The sequence below is a fragment of the Podospora pseudopauciseta genome, assembly GCF_035222475.1.
Source record: "Podospora pseudopauciseta strain CBS 411.78 chromosome 2 map unlocalized CBS411.78m_2, whole genome shotgun sequence".
NCBI lineage: Eukaryota > Fungi > Ascomycota > Sordariomycetes > Sordariales > Podosporaceae > Podospora > Podospora pseudopauciseta.
In genome coordinates, this window is record NW_026946663.1 from 2003577 (window position 1) to 2021110 (window position 17534).

The 17534-nt window shown below is 54.1% G+C and overlaps 4 protein-coding genes across 4 annotated transcripts; 2 read left to right on the plus strand and 2 right to left on the minus strand.

Annotated features, from left to right (window-relative positions):
• Positions 1–44: 44 nt before the first annotated feature.
• Positions 45–4257, minus strand: QC763_205220 (uncharacterized protein; the record flags this gene model as incomplete). Its single annotated transcript, XM_062909564.1, has 4 exons — positions 45–1258; positions 1317–3450; positions 3487–4103; positions 4152–4257. 4 exons carry the CDS (start codon positions 4255–4257, stop codon positions 45–47), a joined length of 4071 nt encoding a protein of 1356 aa, XP_062768365.1.
• A 1547-nt stretch (positions 4258–5804) lies between these two features.
• QC763_205230 (uncharacterized protein) lies at positions 5805–8611 on the minus strand. Its single transcript, XM_062909565.1, has 2 exons — positions 7719–8611; positions 5805–7667 (listed from the first exon to the last, which is right to left on the minus strand). The coding sequence occupies exons 1-2, from the start codon at positions 7963–7965 to the stop codon at positions 6541–6543; spliced, it is 1374 nt and encodes a 457-aa protein (XP_062768366.1). The 5' UTR covers positions 7966–8611; the 3' UTR covers positions 5805–6540.
• Positions 8612–8769: 158 nt separating this feature from the next.
• Positions 8770–11324, plus strand: ECM14 (putative metallocarboxypeptidase ecm14). The gene is made up of 2 exons (XM_062909566.1): positions 8770–9591; positions 9648–11324. The coding sequence occupies exons 1-2, from the start codon at positions 9019–9021 to the stop codon at positions 10677–10679; spliced, it is 1605 nt and encodes a 534-aa protein (XP_062768367.1). The 5' UTR covers positions 8770–9018; the 3' UTR covers positions 10680–11324.
• A 127-nt stretch (positions 11325–11451) lies between these two features.
• QC763_205250 (uncharacterized protein) lies at positions 11452–17483 on the plus strand. The gene is made up of 2 exons (XM_062909567.1): positions 11452–12397; positions 12479–17483. Exons 1-2 carry the CDS (start codon positions 11974–11976, stop codon positions 16516–16518), a joined length of 4464 nt encoding a protein of 1487 aa, XP_062768368.1. The 5' UTR covers positions 11452–11973; the 3' UTR covers positions 16519–17483.
• The last annotated feature ends 51 nt before the right edge of the window (positions 17484–17534 follow it).

Genomic DNA, 17534 nt, shown 5'->3' on the forward strand with positions numbered 1-17534 from the left:
GCGAATCAGGACAAGGTTGCTTGGTGGGAAGGCCATCTTCCTAATTAGTATCCCTTTCCAGCACCATGTTGTTCCGCCCATGTGTTCTCGCCCAGTGGCGCTCCGAATTCGACACCACCTTGACGTTTCCGCCTGGTAGAGGGCGGCGAGCTAGGCTGCATGGCCAACTCGGTACCGAGAAGATTGTCGAAATCGATTGCATTGGTGCTTTCGAGGAGTTGTTGGGCGAGTGCGGCCTCGTCCAGATCTTGAAGGCTCCCGAGATCAATCTCAGGCAGCCTATGGGAAGGTGATCCGGTGGTGAAGTTGTTGGCTTCGCTCAGGAGCTGGGCGAGGTTCGCGGTGAAGGGTGATTCGAAGTGCTGTGCATCATCGTCATGCACAAAATGTGCCTGGGTAGGGGCGTGTCGGGGACTTCGTCGTCTGCCGGAAGAGCTGGGGGGAGCCAGCAGGCCGTGGTTGGATCCCGATCGGGGAGTGGTGATCCTGCGGGCGGTCATGTAGACATCGATCGGTGATTTGACAATGCTTCGATGGGACCGCATCGACCTAGAGACACTCCTTGTTATGGGGCGATGACTGGGCGTCGGCCGGGTTGGTGTCCTGAACACACCGGCGGCAGTGGAACTGGGAGGTGGAGTGGATGGGCATCGGGGAGGTGTACCAAACAACTCTTGATCGAGCTGGTCGCCGCCGTTGGCTGGCGTACCAGTGCGCGCTGGAAGAGTGTTGTGGTTTTCTTTGCCCGATGTAGCGGACTTGGCCACCTGACCGTGAGTGACTGTTTGTGTGGCATTTGCCGAAAGCTCCCCAAGAACCCGGGGCATTGCATCCTTCCTAGGTGACGGGAAGAGCAGCCTTCTTGTGCTGCCGAGATCATCTTCAACTGCTATGGGGCTGTCCGCTGTTCCACTACCCCTCGAGTGAGTTGATCCCGGCAAGCGCTGTTTTGGGGAGCTCTGCAAGTTTAAAAGCTTGTCATCGGTCGTGGTTGTGTTGTGGCTTTCTGGTAGCGTCCCGTTCTCAGGGATGCTCTCAGGAATGTTTTCTTCTGGTGACTCATGGTCCAATGGGCCAGCAGGGTCCGTCGTGAAGTAGGCTTCCGAGGTGGGATTCACCGGCCCATCGCTTTTGGCCCGTGACTTCTTCTTGCTCTTGCCTTCGCGCCTCTTACGGCTTTGGTTGAGGCGGGCGGCATCCTTCTCCCACCGGTCAGGCGGGCGGTGATTTCTGAACTTGGCAAGCCATATGCCACAAGCTAGCCACTAGGTTAGTTTGATTGCGAAAGGCTTAAAGTCGGCCGAGACAAAACTTACGATTGCACAAGAGGGTTTCAACCCACACCTTCTTGTCGTCCTTAGTACCAAGATTCTTCTTGACCAACCGATACGCCGCTGGCTGGCCCTCCGCATCCCGCTCGAGAATGTCAATCATGGTAACGAAACCTGGCTTATCCGAAAACTCATAGAACGGCGGGATTCCCTTGTGCTCTTGGATCCATATCTTACGCCAAGTAGGCGTCTCAATTGCGCCGCAGTTGTTACAGAATGGGGGGGATTCCCCTCTCATGATGGCAGACTCCAACCGCTCCTTGATAGTCTGTTTCTTGACCAGGTTCTTGCTGTAGCGAGGCGCGTCAAAATCACTCGGCGGGCACGGGGCCTCGGACATGAATGGCTGCGGCAAAGTCAAGATTGGCTCGTTCCCGACATCGCTGGCTGGGACGGTCGGGACTCCAGGGTCTTGCGAGGCTGGGCGCGAAGGCGGTCTAGATGTTGGCGGAAGAGGCTGCTGCTGGTGGAAGCAAGGTTCGACAACCTCGCGGCTCTCCATCACCGGCAGCGGCGCTGCAGGAACTGACACCTCTCGAGGCGACTGAGCAGGCTCAGAGGCCCTGGCGAAACCGTTTCCGACATGGTTGTTGTCCAAGTCCGCGGTGGGCCGCACGGAACCGTTCATGCTCCCAGGCGGCTGCTCGAAATGTGGAGGAAGAGCCGATTCCTGGCTCAGGCCATAATGTTGGGTTGTCGGTTGCGCCTGTGCTGGTTGTACCGGCGCCTCCTGCTCCGAAACCACCGGGTTCGGGGCAGTGTGCGATCTTTTCAGGGACCGGGCGTTTCGTTTCTTTGGCGCTGGCTGATCGGACGGGATGGAAGCTGTCGGCCGTTCCACGGCTTGATGGGAAGCAGGAGGTGGTGATGGCCGGTGTGTGGTAGGTGGGGGTGTTGGTCGGTTCAAGGTCTTAACACGCCCAGCGGGGTTGAAGAGGCTCTTGGTTGGGAGCAGTTCTGGCGGGCCAGGGTTCACTTCTTGGAATGTCACCTCCTGTTGCTGCGACGCAGTACGAACTCGACTATTCTTGCGGCTGTTGGGTTTGCTGGTCATGGGCACAGGTACGGGCTGGGCGATCTGCATCTGCGCAGGCATGGGTCCAGAAAGCTCCTGCATCCGTGGTGGGGGTAGGTCCGGCATCATATCATCCTCGTCGAAAAAGTCGTCAAGACCGCCGCTCATAAAGCCGGAGTCGACATTCCGCATGGGCATCGGAGGAAGAATCGGACTCGACGCTGGTGGACTAGACCGGAGGTAGGGGGTCGTGCGCGGGACTGGGGGTGAGGAGCCCAGGTCACCAACGCTGTCTTCGGGCGAATAACCTTGGTCTGGTGATTGTCCAAATGATTCGACGGGTGAGCGGGCGTCCTGGCTCATCTCGTGCATGGGTAGTTGGGGCTGTCTATGTTGAAAGACGGGGATATTCTCCATTCCAACGGACTCGGACCGAGCCTTGTGGCCTACCATTCTTCTCCTTTGCTGCTGCTGCAAAAGAGCCCCATCAGGTACTGGTGTTGGCGCACGAGGGACATCTTGAAGATGGTTAGGCGTCGGGGCGTCGTTTCCTGAACCAATGGGTCTCATGGTGCGCAATGACCCTGAGGTACTGGCAGCTACTCTGAGTGAGTCTGGTGCAGAACCAAACGGCACAACGGCTGCATAGTCTGCCCGGATAACCTTTGCCCTTTTCTTCCGTGGGCCTTCATCACCGTCAGTGGCTTCCTCTGCCGCCGACGTGTTGCCCTCTGCAGCCGATTTGCGCGGACGGCCTCGTGGTCTGCCGGTTGGCGGTCGTTGCCTTCTACTTCTCGTTGAGGTTCGTGAGGACGGCCGGGAAGGACGCGCTTGTGGTTGCATCTCGACTACATTTTCTGTCGGCTGCGGTTGAGGTGCTGGTGAGGGAGCGCTATGGATCGGGGTGTGCGTCCTCGGGGGGTCAGGGACTGTGGCGACGCCAGGAAGGCCGTGGGACGCAGGTGGCGTCGGAGCCGCTGGCTGGGGCTCAGGCGGTGGTATACTCGATGGCCGATTCATATATGGAGGCGCACTATCACTTCTCATCTCCATCGGCCGAGGTTCATGCATCGGGTGGCTGAAGTGGTGATTATGCTGAGTGTGCTGATTGGGCTGAGTGTGCTGATTGGGCTGAGTGTGCTGATTGGGCTGACTGTGAGGGTTGTGTTGATTGTGGTGATAGCCGTGATTTTGGACCGGAGCAGGAGGAAGCGCTGGCGATGGTACCTGGGCCACATTCGAATTCTGACCAAACATTTGGCTGGACTGAACAAACGAGTTCCACTCCGAGTTGTCGTCGACGGGCATCTGAGAAGAGTTTGACAGGTTAAAGCCCTCCAGGGCTGAAAAATCTGGTCGTGGTGGCGCCTTTGCAACCATTGTCAACTTGAGTTTCACCTCGAGTGTTTCCCGGCTCCCGCTGCTGAGAAGGGCGAGCAGATTGCGGGTTACTCGCCCTGGGACCAATTGTTGTTGTGCCGCCTCGTTGTTCGGATCCAGCCCCCGTGATAGCATCCCTTGCCCTACCAGGGGCACATCGGGTTCTGAAAAGTCATATGCATACACACTGTAGTCGTTCTCTTCCTGGTTGACGATCTCAGGGCTGGACTGGGCGACAGCCTGGAGACATGTTCGGAGGTCCACCACGCCGATTGTGGTTCTTTCGTCGAGTGGAATTGTCTGGATGTGGAGCAGGTGAGGCCAACGAGCCAAGCAGTTGACCTGGCTATCTCGATCGAAGGTATACTGCACCTTCACTTCATGACATTAGATCTGTGTGGCTGGTCAGGGCATGGCAAACTCACATCCCATCGGCCTCGTCTGGACACCGAAATCTTCGACTCCGGCTGGCTGGGCAACCATGTGGTGCGAGGGCGCCTGCTGCTGCCACGAGTTTGTTGGAGTGGCCATGGTCACATATAGATCCCACGACACCGCGTCGCTCGCTCTGCAAGCAATTGGCGACAGGAATAGGTGCGGGCGCCGACTCGACGGTGGTCGGCTCGGGGTGTCGGGTGGTGGGAGGCGAGTTTGGGTGGAGAGACGGAGGAGAGGTTCGTTAATTGAGATCTCGAAGTAGGGTGGGCCGAATTTGAGAGGCTGGTTTCATTCTGCAGAGCGCGTCCCGGCGAGACGCACCCAGTCGCGTCGGTGGGTCCACCGTCAACGACCCCTGCGCTCAAACCGTTTGTCTTGCAGCGAATGCCCCGCCAAACACCAGATAAGCTTCAGGAAGAGATGGAAACTGAGAGCACTTTACTGGGAGTGCGTGTTTGTATAGGAGTATAGCTGTCGTCGTGGGCTCGGTCAATCGCTAGTTGCTTTTTCCAAACGGCAGGGCAGTTATCAATGCTCTCGTTCACAACTCGAATAATTGTTGGCGTAGCGTGGCTGCATCCAAACATGGGGGGGCACAATGACGCGAAGTGGGCCTTTCCGTGCCTTGCCTTGCCTTGCCTTGCCTTGCCTTGCGCTGCCTTCGAAGCCTCGGGCAGCGCGCGTTTGAGGTTTGAAAGGGAAGCACGGTCCACCCCCCATCTCCTGGGCAGGCAGAACAACCAGAATTGAATACAGGCCGTCTGCCGCACCCAAATCGATCGGACTTTAGCGCTCAACTCCGCGGTTCCAAAGGCTCCCAACCGGGCACCCGAAAAAGATGGAAAAACGATTAACTTTTAGCTGAGCTTTTGGCCTCGAGGGGATCCCGGCTGCCCTTTATACTCCCCGCAGCTCCTCCCCCGTCACCGCCCACCACCGCCGGCCACAAGGCAGCAGCCCCACCCCGATCGAACACGCCTCACACCTCACAACGCGAACTTGACGCCTGTTTAATTGATTTCTTATCGCTGATAACACAGACCATGCATCATGTCCCCATTCTCCCCTTTCATCGCCGCTCAATCGGGCAAAACAAAAACACAAAAGCTGTGGCAACCACAAAATTCCATCCCTGAACTGCAAAAGAAGAAAAAAACACGCCGAAAAGGCGGTAACACCGTGCCCTCATCATGCAACCCTTGACTATTTAGGGGCAAGTGCACACGCATCCCGGCGTGTCAGTCCCGATGGTCCGTAGGCCTGCGTGCATGCGTTGTGGTGGTGTCATGTATGACTTGACTGCTATGTGGTGGCCGTGATGGCTCAAATAAGACTGCTCAACGAGTTGGAGCTGCTCTGTATAAGTTGGAAAAATACACGGAGAGCATTCGGTTAGAGAAGAGCAACCTCATCGGTCACTTCAATCTTCTAGCAAATGAGGTATACACTACCTCATCCCCAGAACCCATCCTCAAATCCCAAGCATCACCCTCCAAACACACTCCCTCTCAACACCTCCCCACCACTAACCACAACTCCCGTACTCCCACTCCCACTCCCCGTCCGAGTCGGCACCATCCCCCCCTCATTAACTCGTCGTCGCCATCCCCGCTGAATTCACCACCCTCCCCCAACCCCTTCAACATCCCCGCCGCACTCCTCAGCACCCCTCCCCTAGGATCGTCGTTGGCACACTGGTGCGATGACGACAGCCTGAAACGGTTGTTGTCCCGTTCGGCAATGCTGGAGAGAATATGCATGAAATTCACGAATCAAGGAGGACGGGGGTTCTTCCGGGGGAATTTGGAAAAACGACAATAGGATACCACTAAATCTATGGATCTGAGGAGAGCATAGTCCATGGCAAATGCGGCTTACACAGAGCCTTTAAGGTCACCAGCTTCGAGCACCACCATGTTGATATGATGAATTTTGGAATCTCTAAGTGTTGAGTGTAAAGGTGTAAAACAATTTAAATACATCTTGCACCTGTGAGTACGTGAGCGATTCCTACATAAAATGGTACCCAATATCTCTAACATGACGACGCCAGCGCCGAGTTGTGAACGAGGTTAGGAACAGCAGAAGATTCCACAACTGTACAGTTTCAGAACGTTAACCCCGTGGCGCACATATTCCCATGCTATCACTGTAAAGTATCCCGCCTATTGGCGCATAGAACCCCAGTTTCGTAATGACAGCTTCTAGAAACAGGAAAACAATGGCATGTTAATCATAAGTCGTAAGTCGGTAAAAGTCGTTAGAATTCGGTATAAGTTGTCGTAAATCGGTAAAACGGTCGTGAATCAGTATATATCATCGTATGTCGTCATGAAGTGTCATAAAATCATAAAATAAACAAAAATAAAAACATCATCAAGACTGAGATCCCCTCCTCGCAAACAACCCCCAGAATCTGCCTTTTTCCTTGACCTCGACCGTATATGGCTTCAGCGGGAAAACAGGCTTGATGTTGTACTCGTCTTCTTCTTCCTCGCTTGGCGAGCCAGTGGTGGTGATGTACAGGGATCTGTGACTTGGCTGCCATTTCCGCTGAGGAATCTCACCAAGCTTGGTGCTGTCGGAGGAGAAGGACATGATGGATATCCGGTTGGGGGATGTCCTGGGGTGGAGGGAGGACGAGGGGCTGAGTCTTGGAATCGCGGCCATGGCAAAGTGAGCATCTGCAGTGATTGCTTCGATAGAGCTTGGAGAAGCCGGTGGTGGTGGGGCGGGTTGTAATTTTGGTGAAGATGGTAGCTTTGGTGAGGATGGTAGCTTTGGTGAGGATGGAGGTTTTTGCGAACTCGCTGACTTAGGTGGTGCCGTTGAACTTCTTGATGAATGTTTTTCCGCGTGTTTTACTGAGCCCTTCCTCGGTAGCTTTGATAATGCTTTTGAGTTTTTTGGTGAGGCCGGTGTTGGCTTTGGCGAGGCTGGTGTCAATTTTGGTGATTTTGGCGTTGGCTCTGGTGATGGCGAAGTCATCTTTGGTGACGGTGTTGCTAGTTGTGGGTCTTTTGGAGTTGCAGATTTTAGCTCGCTGCTGGACGATCTCTTTGATTTGCCATCCTTGATGTCCTTCTTGGGCTGGGGCAATGCTTTCTTGCTTGAGGAGCTCTTTTCTTGTTGGGCAGACACTCTCTTCGGTTTGGGCGCCTCGGACGTCTTGGGTGACAGTTTGTGCCGGTGTGATGGTGACGTCGACAAAGAACCCGGAGAAGTTTTGGATGACTTCGACGACGATAACTTGGATGATGTCTTCGAAGCCTTCGATGAAGTCCTTGAAGAATGGGAGGCCAATGAAGAACGAGACGGGCTACCAAGCCGTCGGGACAGGCCATCTATGGTCTTGATTGTCTCAAGTCTGGAAGCATTGGAGAGACACATGAGTGACTCACAGTCCAGGTCAAGATTCTGCTTGTGGCTGGAGATTCGCAGCAGGTTCTTGATAGCTTCTTTGAGTTTCCTCAAGACACCGTCTACTGATGAGATGGCGCGGGCTATCACTAAGGTCAGTCATGCCACAATGCCGAGACCAAGTGGCGACATACCATCTCCTTTTCTGAAGCGGTTTCCAGACTGGCGAACTCTTGACGCATAGGCCTTCTCAACCAAGTCACGATCCGCCTTTAAAGACTCCCGCAGAACGGCTTGTTTGTCCTGAGAACAGATCGCTGTCTCTGGTGTTGGGGTGGTTGAATTTGGCTCATCGCCCCGATGCCTGAAGGCCTTGAGCAAGGAAATGCAGTTTGAGTAAGTGTCCAGCAAGGCGTGGATGCTCTTGCCAAACGCCGCCATGGCGTCAACTGAGATGTTTTGATGGTGGTTTGAAGATCATAAGATGGTAGTACAATGATGTAAGTTGATGATCCAAGCTCTACCAGCTGGGCGGCAGTATAACAGTCAAATATGGTCCCTGGGGTCAAAAATGAGGCTGGAAAGCGGGGCTACACCAGATATACCAGCAGTTGGACAGCAATTTTCAGGTACCAAACTTCGTGTCTCTTGCCCTACCTTGGATCGGGTGTTTTAACTACTCCTGTAACCGCCGAGGGAACAGAACCTGCAGCCTGCGTCAGTTGAGATTCAACGACAGCCAATCATTTGCTAACGGGGGACGGGCATTCGTTAGATCAATATTCTCCAGTTAGTCAACGCTTTTTCTTTGATTTCTGCCCGTGATAGCCAGTTCGATTGCCTGAACGAAACCCATTAAGGGGATGACTGGGTTGAATAGATTCGACCTCAATTAAGCCCATGGCGCCGACGGCCGCGTAGTCAGATATGGGCAACCTACGTGGTCGCTACTAACGGTCACCTCCACAGCCTCGCGGAGGCGGGGATGCCCTGATGGGATGCCCTGATGGGATCTTATGAGAGAGCGCTATTATGTTTGCTTGATCGCAATGAGATAGATGTTCAGTTTCTACTCACCCAAGAAAACGGTGTTGAGTGTTTTGAGATTTTCAGAAAGAAGATATCTTGGCACGCCAAGAAATGCTGGTTGTGTGATTCCTCGTGTTGCCCAAGGTAGGTACCTACTGAACAGTTCTCGATCACCTAGAGTTTGGCGCATATGAATTACTTTTGACGCCTGTCAAGCAAATACCGTAGGTACGGACGTGTCGGGCTTCGGAATTAAAAAGAGGCACGCGTCTGCACTTACCCACGCTTTCCACTCGAAGGCCTCGCCAAGGCAGCCATGACTGCTACCCCACGCACACCATGCAGGCCATTGTTCCAGGCCGGTGGCGATAACGCCATCCATTACTTTATCTCTTTAGAACCTCGACCCCAAATCTTCCCTCCTCCAGGCGCACCTCTACCCTAGCCGCCAACTACAAACGAAAAATGCGATTACAACCACTAGCCCTCGCTTTTAGCCTCGCGCTGCCCGTCGATGCCGCTGCTGCTTGGATCGAACCCTCGCATCGGGACCACCAAGCCGGCTGCCTTCAGCACAGCAACGGCTACCCTATTCTTAGATGGCTGCGTGATACCGCCGTCGAGGCCTTCTTCGGCAAGCAATTGAGAGATGACGACCTCGACACCTACGAAATCAACCCGGCTGTTGCCACGAGGCATGAGGGTGGCATCGTAGTTCGGTTCAACGCAACCACCTTGGGGCAGAAGCGCCTCCTCACTGACATAACCCGGACACTTCAAGCTTTCGATATCTGGTCCATCTCGCACGACTACGTCGACGCACGAATATATAATGCCAAGATATATCTCAAGAAGATTGTCGACCAACTGCCAGATTCGATGAAGAAGCCAGAAATTATGATTTACGATCTGCCCGCCGCCATCTGGGCCACGTATCCCAAGAAGACTACTGGGGGATTCAGCTCGAGTTCCCTCGATGTACTGACGTCCAGGGAAGGAATGGGTAACCTATTCTTCAAGGATTATCAGAGGCTGTCGGTAAGTATTGGTGTCCGGGCGATCCCCACTTGATCAATAGTACTCACACTTTTCAGGTCGTCACAAGCTGGATGCGGCTGCTGGAAGCCATGTTCCCATCGCTCACAGAGATGACGAGCATTGGGAAGTCATTCGAGGGGAGGGATATTCATGCCCTCCGTGTCGGCGCACGCAACGAAGAGGAAGAAGAGGGTGGTTCGAGGAAAGCCATACTTGTCACTGGAGGTCTCCATGGCCGTGAATGGATATCAACCAGCACGGTTACATATCTGATGTGGTCTATGGTCACCGCCTACGACAAGGACCCAATGGTCACCAAGCTTCTCGATAAATTCGACATCATCTTCATTCCTATCCTGAACCCCGACGGCTACGAATACACATGGCAGGAAGACCGGCTTTGGCGCAAATCGAGACAGGACACCGGTACAAGCTTTTGCTTTGGCATGGATCTTGACCACGCATTTGGCTATGAATGGGCCACGAATAACAAGGCGGGCCCATGCTCAGAGAACTACGGAGGTGATTCCCCCTTCCATGCCGTGGAAGCGTCGGAGCTGGCAAACTGGGCCAAGAATCAAACAGCTCAACATGGAGTCAAGTTTGTGGGTTTCCTCGACATGCACTCGTACTCGCAGCAGATCCTGTTCCCTTACTCTTATACCTGCGCTGCTCAGCCGCCCAACCTCGAAAACTTGATGGAACTTGGTGTTGGACTGGCAAAGGCCATACGGCTGTCGAGCGGGGAGGCATACACAGTGACCTCTGCCTGTGAGAGTGCTACGGCATACCGAGGAAAAGACGACACCCGCGTGGAAGGCGGCGGTGGCTCGGCTATTGATTGGTTCTACCATGAAATTGGAGCCAAATACAGCTACCAAATCAAGCTCCGCGATACTGGTAGCTACGGCTTTTTGCTACCGGCTGACCATATCGTGCCAACAGGCGAAGAAGTGCTCAATGCCCTCAAGTATTTCGGGGACTTTCTCCTCGGCAACAATGGCATTGAGAAGGGGGAGTTTGAGGGAAGCGAGCATGTCCAGAATCCGCCGGCCGATCAATGGAGTGATCTGAAGAGGCGGAGATAGAGACTTGACGATTGCACAGGAGCGGCGTTATGGATGGGTATGGGCATGGGCATGGGCATGGGCATTGGCATTTTGTATCAGTGGTTTTTTAGGTTCCTTTTGGCAAAGCGTCTTGATGTGTATTTGCATAGCAGCTACAGAGTGATACAGCGATGCATTGGATAACTTTATGCTTTTTTTTCCCCCACATCACTTGCGGTCAGTCCACTGATTCTAGATTTAGCTTTTGCGTGTATCGGACAAGGCGACGGAGTTCTCGACGTTGGGCCCAAAAATAGAAAATTGGGAAAATGAAGCTTTCTCGTGAAGCTGGTCATTGGGTATATTGGATGGAGTCTTGCGAAATAAGAAGCTGGTAGCGCACGAGGTGGTACCCGCCTGGTTCCATATCTTATCACCGGGGGGTTTGAACAGCTCACCAGGGAGTTGTCTCATCGTCGTGGGCGTGTCGCATGTTTTTTGGGGGGTTGAATTGGCTGGATTTCTTGCATAAGCCGAGCATACAGCTGAACCCGAGAATAGAAAAGAGAGAATCATCATGGCATCAAAGAGCTATCTCCATATGACTTGCCCTGTGAAGCGTCAAGATAGGGCGAAAATAAGGTCTGGATAGCTTCAGGGGTGTTGCGTGTCTGCCCCGCGATCTGCAAATTATCATTTTAGAGCAGGGCAGGGATGATCTGCAGGTGGCTGATTGGCTGGAGGGGGCTACAGGTGGGGGCCAAGCGCTCAGCTTGGAAGGAGCTGAGCCGGCGTCGGGTTGCGTCGTCTTCCAGAGACCTGCCCAGCCCACCGCAGCCCACCGAAGCCCACCTCCCACGCTTTCTCTGGGTCTCCCTTTTTGGGCCTGGCGCCGCTTTTGGTGCGGTCTTGGAAGCCCAGGAAGCCCCCAGACGCTCCCCCCGGGACATGCTGCCCTTGGCGAAGGAACAACCCAAACACCGTCCTTCTCATCTGCCCCTAGGACTCAACCACTCAGACGTTTTGTTCCCTATTCTCATTCTCACTCAGCTCAATCAATCTCTCCGCTGACAGAAGCGAAGCCAGCACCTTTCCTTCCTTACTTTCAAGCTCGCACAGCTCTCGTTCACAGCACTTTCTCTACCGCGATTGAATGACGACGACGACTGACGGACCCGCCGAATTACGCTTAACTTAACGATACGGATACCCGGTTGCGATTCTCATCACCACCCCAACACCAAGGCTCACGGCAGCGACGTGGGCCGGGCGACAACTTCTTACATCACGAATGGGAAAACTATGACGAGCGCACACACGCCTACAACCCACCATGCCGTTTTTACGACGCCGCGGCAATGTTGGCAGTGAGACGGATATGAGACGGCACTCGCTGTTTGACGCCCTGCCCGGTGTTCCCCCGTTGAAGGAGCCGCCCATCCGTGCCGAATCATCGACCTCGGACTTGCCCGCCGCCCTGACGTCGGTTGCAGAAGATGCTCCCGCACCGCCCTCTCCTGTTCCTCCCTCTCCTGCCTCGCCTACCTCGCCCATGGAGCTGCCCCGCGATAGCATCTCGGTGGCTTCGACCCACGCCCAGGAACAGCCTCGCGCCTCCGTCTCCCTTGCCCTGCCCGACGACTCCAACAAGCACCGGCGCTTCTCCATGCTGAGATTCCGTAATGCTTCCGACTCCCAGCTAGCAGCCAAGGCGAAATTGCACGCAGCGGCCGAGAAAGCTCCTCCCATGCCCCGCCGTACGTGCCATTCCGTTGCATTGCGCGAGCGCTCTGCCAGACAAAGTCTCCATTTCAAATTGCTTACACACAATGGGACAGCTCCTGAGATCATCACCACGGCCCCGACCACCACGTTTGACGGAACCGCCCCTCGAAAGAAGCCATCCCGAATGAACTTTTCAATGCGATTACGCCGCTCTGGAGAGATTTCCAGGACCGAGCTAGCCGGTAATTCGAACGAGAGATTGGGCCTGGGTACAATGGGGGACAGGAGAGTGTCACTTGTTCCAGAGGAAAGCAGCAGTGCCGATAGCAGCGCGAATGCGAACGGGAAGCAGAGTGTCACTTTTGACGAACCATCTCGGGCATCCTTTTCTCATGCGCCACCGGCTTATGGGGATGATCATTCATCGACGCTTGCACTGCCTGCCACCAGGTTATCAGAATCCTCGAGATCCGATGCCAGCTCAGGGGACAGGGTGTATGGGAGCACCACAGTAACAACTCAAACTATACATACTACTACCACCTTTTTCAAGCTGGGGCGGCGGAAGAAACAGACGGACTCTCTTTTTCCCATTGCCCACCTACAGCCCAAGAACAAGTCTTCGATGACGCACAACTCCAACCTCTCCAGCTCATCGCTATCCGTACCGAACAGAGTCAGCACGGATAGGTCGACTGCCAGCAAATCATCCCCCAATGGCTCCCAGCTCACGCCGACTCCTTCTAGGACACCATCTCGGAGTGGCGGGTCAGTCTCACCGAGCCAAACTGTCACATTATTTGGCAAAGGGAATGCCTCACCAGCAACTGCCCTGTTTCGGCCGAATTCAAGGCACTCTGGTCACTCTTCACCTACGAGAACTTACATCCACCGGAGGGGCCGTTCGTCGACCATGAGCTCCCTCGGTAACAATACGCCTAGGGAGTCCGTGGAGGAACATTTGACTCTTCCATCAAGGACATCCATGTCGACCAGCCGCAAGAGCTTTGGTGACCTTCTCGGTCTTAGCAGGTTACGACACAATACCGATTCCATATCCTCGCGGCATGGAACCCTTACCCCGGCCACCCCTGCCTCGAGCGCATCCAAGAATAACTCGCTCCAGATATCGCGTGAGTCCATCATCCTCCCGGAGCGTCGGGATGATGATACTCCCGCCAGATATCTCGAGCGGCTGTTGGAAGTTGTCAGCCGTAGTGTGGTGGCGGCTGCTCTCTCCAAGAACACCGAGCCCTTTGCACAGGCCGTGCTTCGAAGTTATATGCGTGGATTTATGTTTTTTGGTGATCCAATGGACATGGCTCTGAGAAAACTGCTGATGGAAGCCGAACTTCCTAAGGAGACGCAGCAGATCGACCGTTTTGTCCAGGCATTTGCCAACCGGTATCACGAGTGCAACCCCGGCATCTATGCTTCACCAGACCAGGCCTATTTTATTGCCTTTTCCCTCTTGATCCTACACACCGATGTCTTCAATAAGAACAACAAGCACAAGATGCAGAAAGCGGATTACCTCAAAAACACTCGAGGAGAGGGCATTTATGAGGAGGTCTTGGAGGTCTTTTACGACAACATCACATATACCCCTTTTATTCACGTCGAGGATGATTTCGACATCAACGGAGAGCGGATCGTCCCACACAAGGTGAAGAAGAAGCCGTTCCTGTTGAATGCAGCGCCCGATCCAGCGCGACGGACGATAAAGGAGCCCGTCGATCCATACGCTGTTATTCTCGAGGGAAAACTGGATTTGCTACGGCCAAACTTTAGAGATGTGATGCACCTGGATGACCCGTACAGCTACCTCGGAACGGCAAAGACGCTGAACATGAAGGAGCTCCAGAAGACCTTCTTCAAGACCGGTGTCTTACAGATTGTTTCGGCAAGATCCCGACCCGATGCCTTCATGACGGAAAAGACAGCTTCGAATCCGGAGGAGGCCCATCCTGGTATCGTGGATATCAAGGTCACAAAGGTCGGGCTGTTGTGGAGGAAAGATGCCAAAAAGAAGAAGACGAGGTCTCCCTGGCAAGAGTGGGGTGCCATCCTCACAGGTGCCCAGCTCTACTTCTTCCGGAACACCACCTGGGTCAAGTCGTTGATGCATCAGCAAAAGGACCATCTCCGAAAGGGCTGCGATGGGGATCCCTGCATCTTCAAACCGCCCCTTGAGGCCTTCAAGCCCGACGCGCTGATGTCAACAGACGGCGCCGTGGCTTTGATGGACAAGAGCTATAACAAACACAAGCACGCATTCGTGTATGTCAAGAATGGCGGGCTTGAGGAGGTTTTGCTGGCGGAAGACGAGGATGAGATGAATGACTGGCTGGCCAAGCTCAATTATGCTGCTGCGTTTAGGACCTCTGGTGTGCGCATGCGAGGTGTGATAGGAGGGAATATCGATGGTCAGGGGCGCAGAGCGCTCAGGAGACTGGATGGCGATAATGTGCAGGTGATCCAGACACCGACCGGAGAGGTGACGGTTTCGCGCAGCCGCATTGACCACAAGATGGCACAGGATATTTTGGCCGCGCGGAGGGAGATCATGATGCAGAAGATTACTGATGCTGACGAGAAGCTCAAAGAAGTCGAAAAGACACTTGCCGACCAGCACCGGAATGCCCGACATCTTTCGCTTCTGACCCCTATTTCGCAAAAGACCCGCGACTCGTTGCTTTTGGCGGGTGCGAGGATTGCTGCGCAGCTGAAGTGGACGCGGATGGAAATATGGAAACTGAAGTGTCACCGTGATATTCTCTCTTTGGATTTGGAAGAGGAGCGCCAGCTTCTCGATACTCCTGCGGACTCGCAGTTGCAGGTGCCTATCACTAGGGAAGACTCGAGGGGCAGCAGCCTTACAGCCCAGAAGAGTCCTCGGTCGCCCGCTCCGCTCTCCCTCACCAGAACCTCAACCGTCACATCGAAATCTGAAGGCTCATCGCCAGTCACCGAGGTCTTTCAGACGCCGCCGACCAGTGCGACCTCTACGAGCTTCCTTAAGCAGGAACGGACATGGGAGTCGCCGGCCGCGGTTCTTGATCAAAACGATAATCGCAAGGCTTCGGTCTCGACGGCCATCTCAGTCAGCTCTACCCCAGCTACGCCATCTCGAAAGAGGGCCGAGTCCAGCACGACTGTTGAAAAGCCCAAGTTTGAGGGACCAGGTGAAGATGTGGATGCGGACGAGCGTGACCTGCTTGCCAAGGCTGGACTTTTGGAAGCCGCTAGCTCGGAGACCAAGCCCTCGACGGCTGCCGATGAGCCGTTTGATACGCCCGAGAGGCGTGGCCGCCACTCCAACAGCACCTCAGCCGATCGGCTCGAAAAGACGAATATCCGGCGCAGTCTCCAGCGCACCCTTAGAGAGGGCGCCGGTCACCTCTCGCACCACCGCCACCGGAAGGGCAAGGATTCAACGTCCAGTGCCACCAATGCCGACGAGGGCAGTCGCGATTCACCGGATAGCTTCCCTCGCAGCACGGGCTCCTTTGTCGTACACGGCAAGAAGGCTTCGGTGATCAACTTCAACAACGACCTCCAGATCCAAGGTCTGACGGCTGAAGAGCGCATCCGGCAACGAATGCACCGTGGCGACGACGCAGGCAGTGTTCGGACCGGCCCGAGCGACGGCACGGACTTTCAATCCATCCTCACTGCTCGGTCTGTATCCGAGCGCGAACACCGGGGATCTGCCGCCAGCGCGAGCACGGCCACGGCCCGAAGTTTCCGGGAGCTGCACAGGAAGTACTCGTCGGCTCAAGCGGCCCACAAGACCATTGGCAGCCTCGCGCTGCCGTCTGATGAGGATAGCGATGCGGCTATCAGCTTTTCTGACGGTCGGCACACGCCCCTTCCGCCTATTGATGGGGAGGAGGAGGAGAATGCCATTTCGACGAATGCGCTGACGACGGCGTTAGAGAATGCGGTTGTGGAGGAGGAGGAGGATGATGACGATGATGATCTTCCTACCGCGAGGGAGGAGAGGAACACGGTTTATTTTACTCCGCCGCCGGGCAGTCCGGTGAAGGAGGAGGATGATGGGGATGGGGAGGGAGATGATGGGGTGGTGCTGCAGAAGGATGGGGGGGAGAGGATGGCGAGTCCACCGCCGTTGCAGTGTGTTGGTGCTTGAGATACCCCTTTTTTTTTTTTTTCTTGTGGCTTGATACAAACGGAGAGAATACACCTAGGTACCTACCTGCCTTGTTTACTTATTCGACCTTACACAATCTTTCGAACAACCGATCGATCTAGCCTACCTACACCACCGCTCCTTTCAACAGACATTATTTTTCCTTTTTTCTGCTCGGGGAAGAAAAGCATTGCCTAGGTACCCTACGATGGCTTCTTTCTGTGGTTTAATATTTTTTTCGTTTCGATAGGGCTTTTTTTACTTTGAGTATAGCACTTGTATAATGTACAGCAAACACGGCTTTTTTTCCTTTTCGGTTGTATTTTCATGGCAGGCATGAGGGAAGATGGAGAAGGGTGGGGGGGCTCTAAGATAAAAAATGATGACGTGTGTGTGAGTGGAAAGAGAGAGTATGTAAAAAACTGTTGGGAATGGTTTTCTTTTTGCAGGTTTCTGTCTTGGGGGTTGTGGAGGGTACCAATGGCTCTCTTGGTTTTTTTTTTGGGTTAGTGGTGGTGTTTGAGGAGTTTTGGGGGTTTGTGGTTTGGAGGAGCTTACATTGCTGTCTACCGTTTACCTAGTTTAACAACATAAAAGAAGCGTTGTTTGGGGTTGAAATAAAAAAATTATTTGATATGAGTTTTGTACTGTGGTGTTTATTGGTGGTGATTTGGTGGTGGTTTGTTCTGTATGCTAATATCAGACCGCGGATGAGTCCATTGCGATGGATTGTGACGAGTTAGAAAAGAAGATTGTTGCGGGTTTTGTATATTTCGGTGACGGGCTGATTGTGGTTTAGGGGAATGTGCTCTCTATGGTGGTGTTGTTCAATGTAGGTCAGCAGGCGAGGAGCATTGAAGGTTCGGGTACTTCGTATACAATATGGACTTCTTGTGCATAGAGAGTCTGGGCGGAGAGAGATGTATGTTATTGTTGGAGAGTGATGGGAAGGGTTGATATGTAGAAGAGACACAGAGGGCAACAAGTTGATTTCTATTCACCACAGCTATCGCAAC

Coding starts and splice junctions, on each gene's coding strand:
- QC763_205250 (XM_062909567.1), top strand. CDS start 11,974: ATGCCGTTTTTACGACGCCGCGGCAATGTTGGCAGTGAGACGGATATG. Junction 12,398..12,478: donor AGCTCCTCCCATGCCCCGCC/GTACGTGCCATT, acceptor ACAATGGGACAG/CTCCTGAGATCATCACCACG.
- ECM14 (XM_062909566.1), top strand. CDS start 9,019: ATGCGATTACAACCACTAGCCCTCGCTTTTAGCCTCGCGCTGCCCGTC. Junction 9,592..9,647: donor AGGATTATCAGAGGCTGTCG/GTAAGTATTGGT, acceptor CACACTTTTCAG/GTCGTCACAAGCTGGATGCG.
- QC763_205230 (XM_062909565.1), bottom strand. CDS start 7,965: ATGGCGGCGTTTGGCAAGAGCATCCACGCCTTGCTGGACACTTACTCA. Junction 7,668..7,718: donor CCGCTTCAGAAAAGGAGATG/GTATGTCGCCAC, acceptor CCTTAGTGATAG/CCCGCGCCATCTCATCAGTA.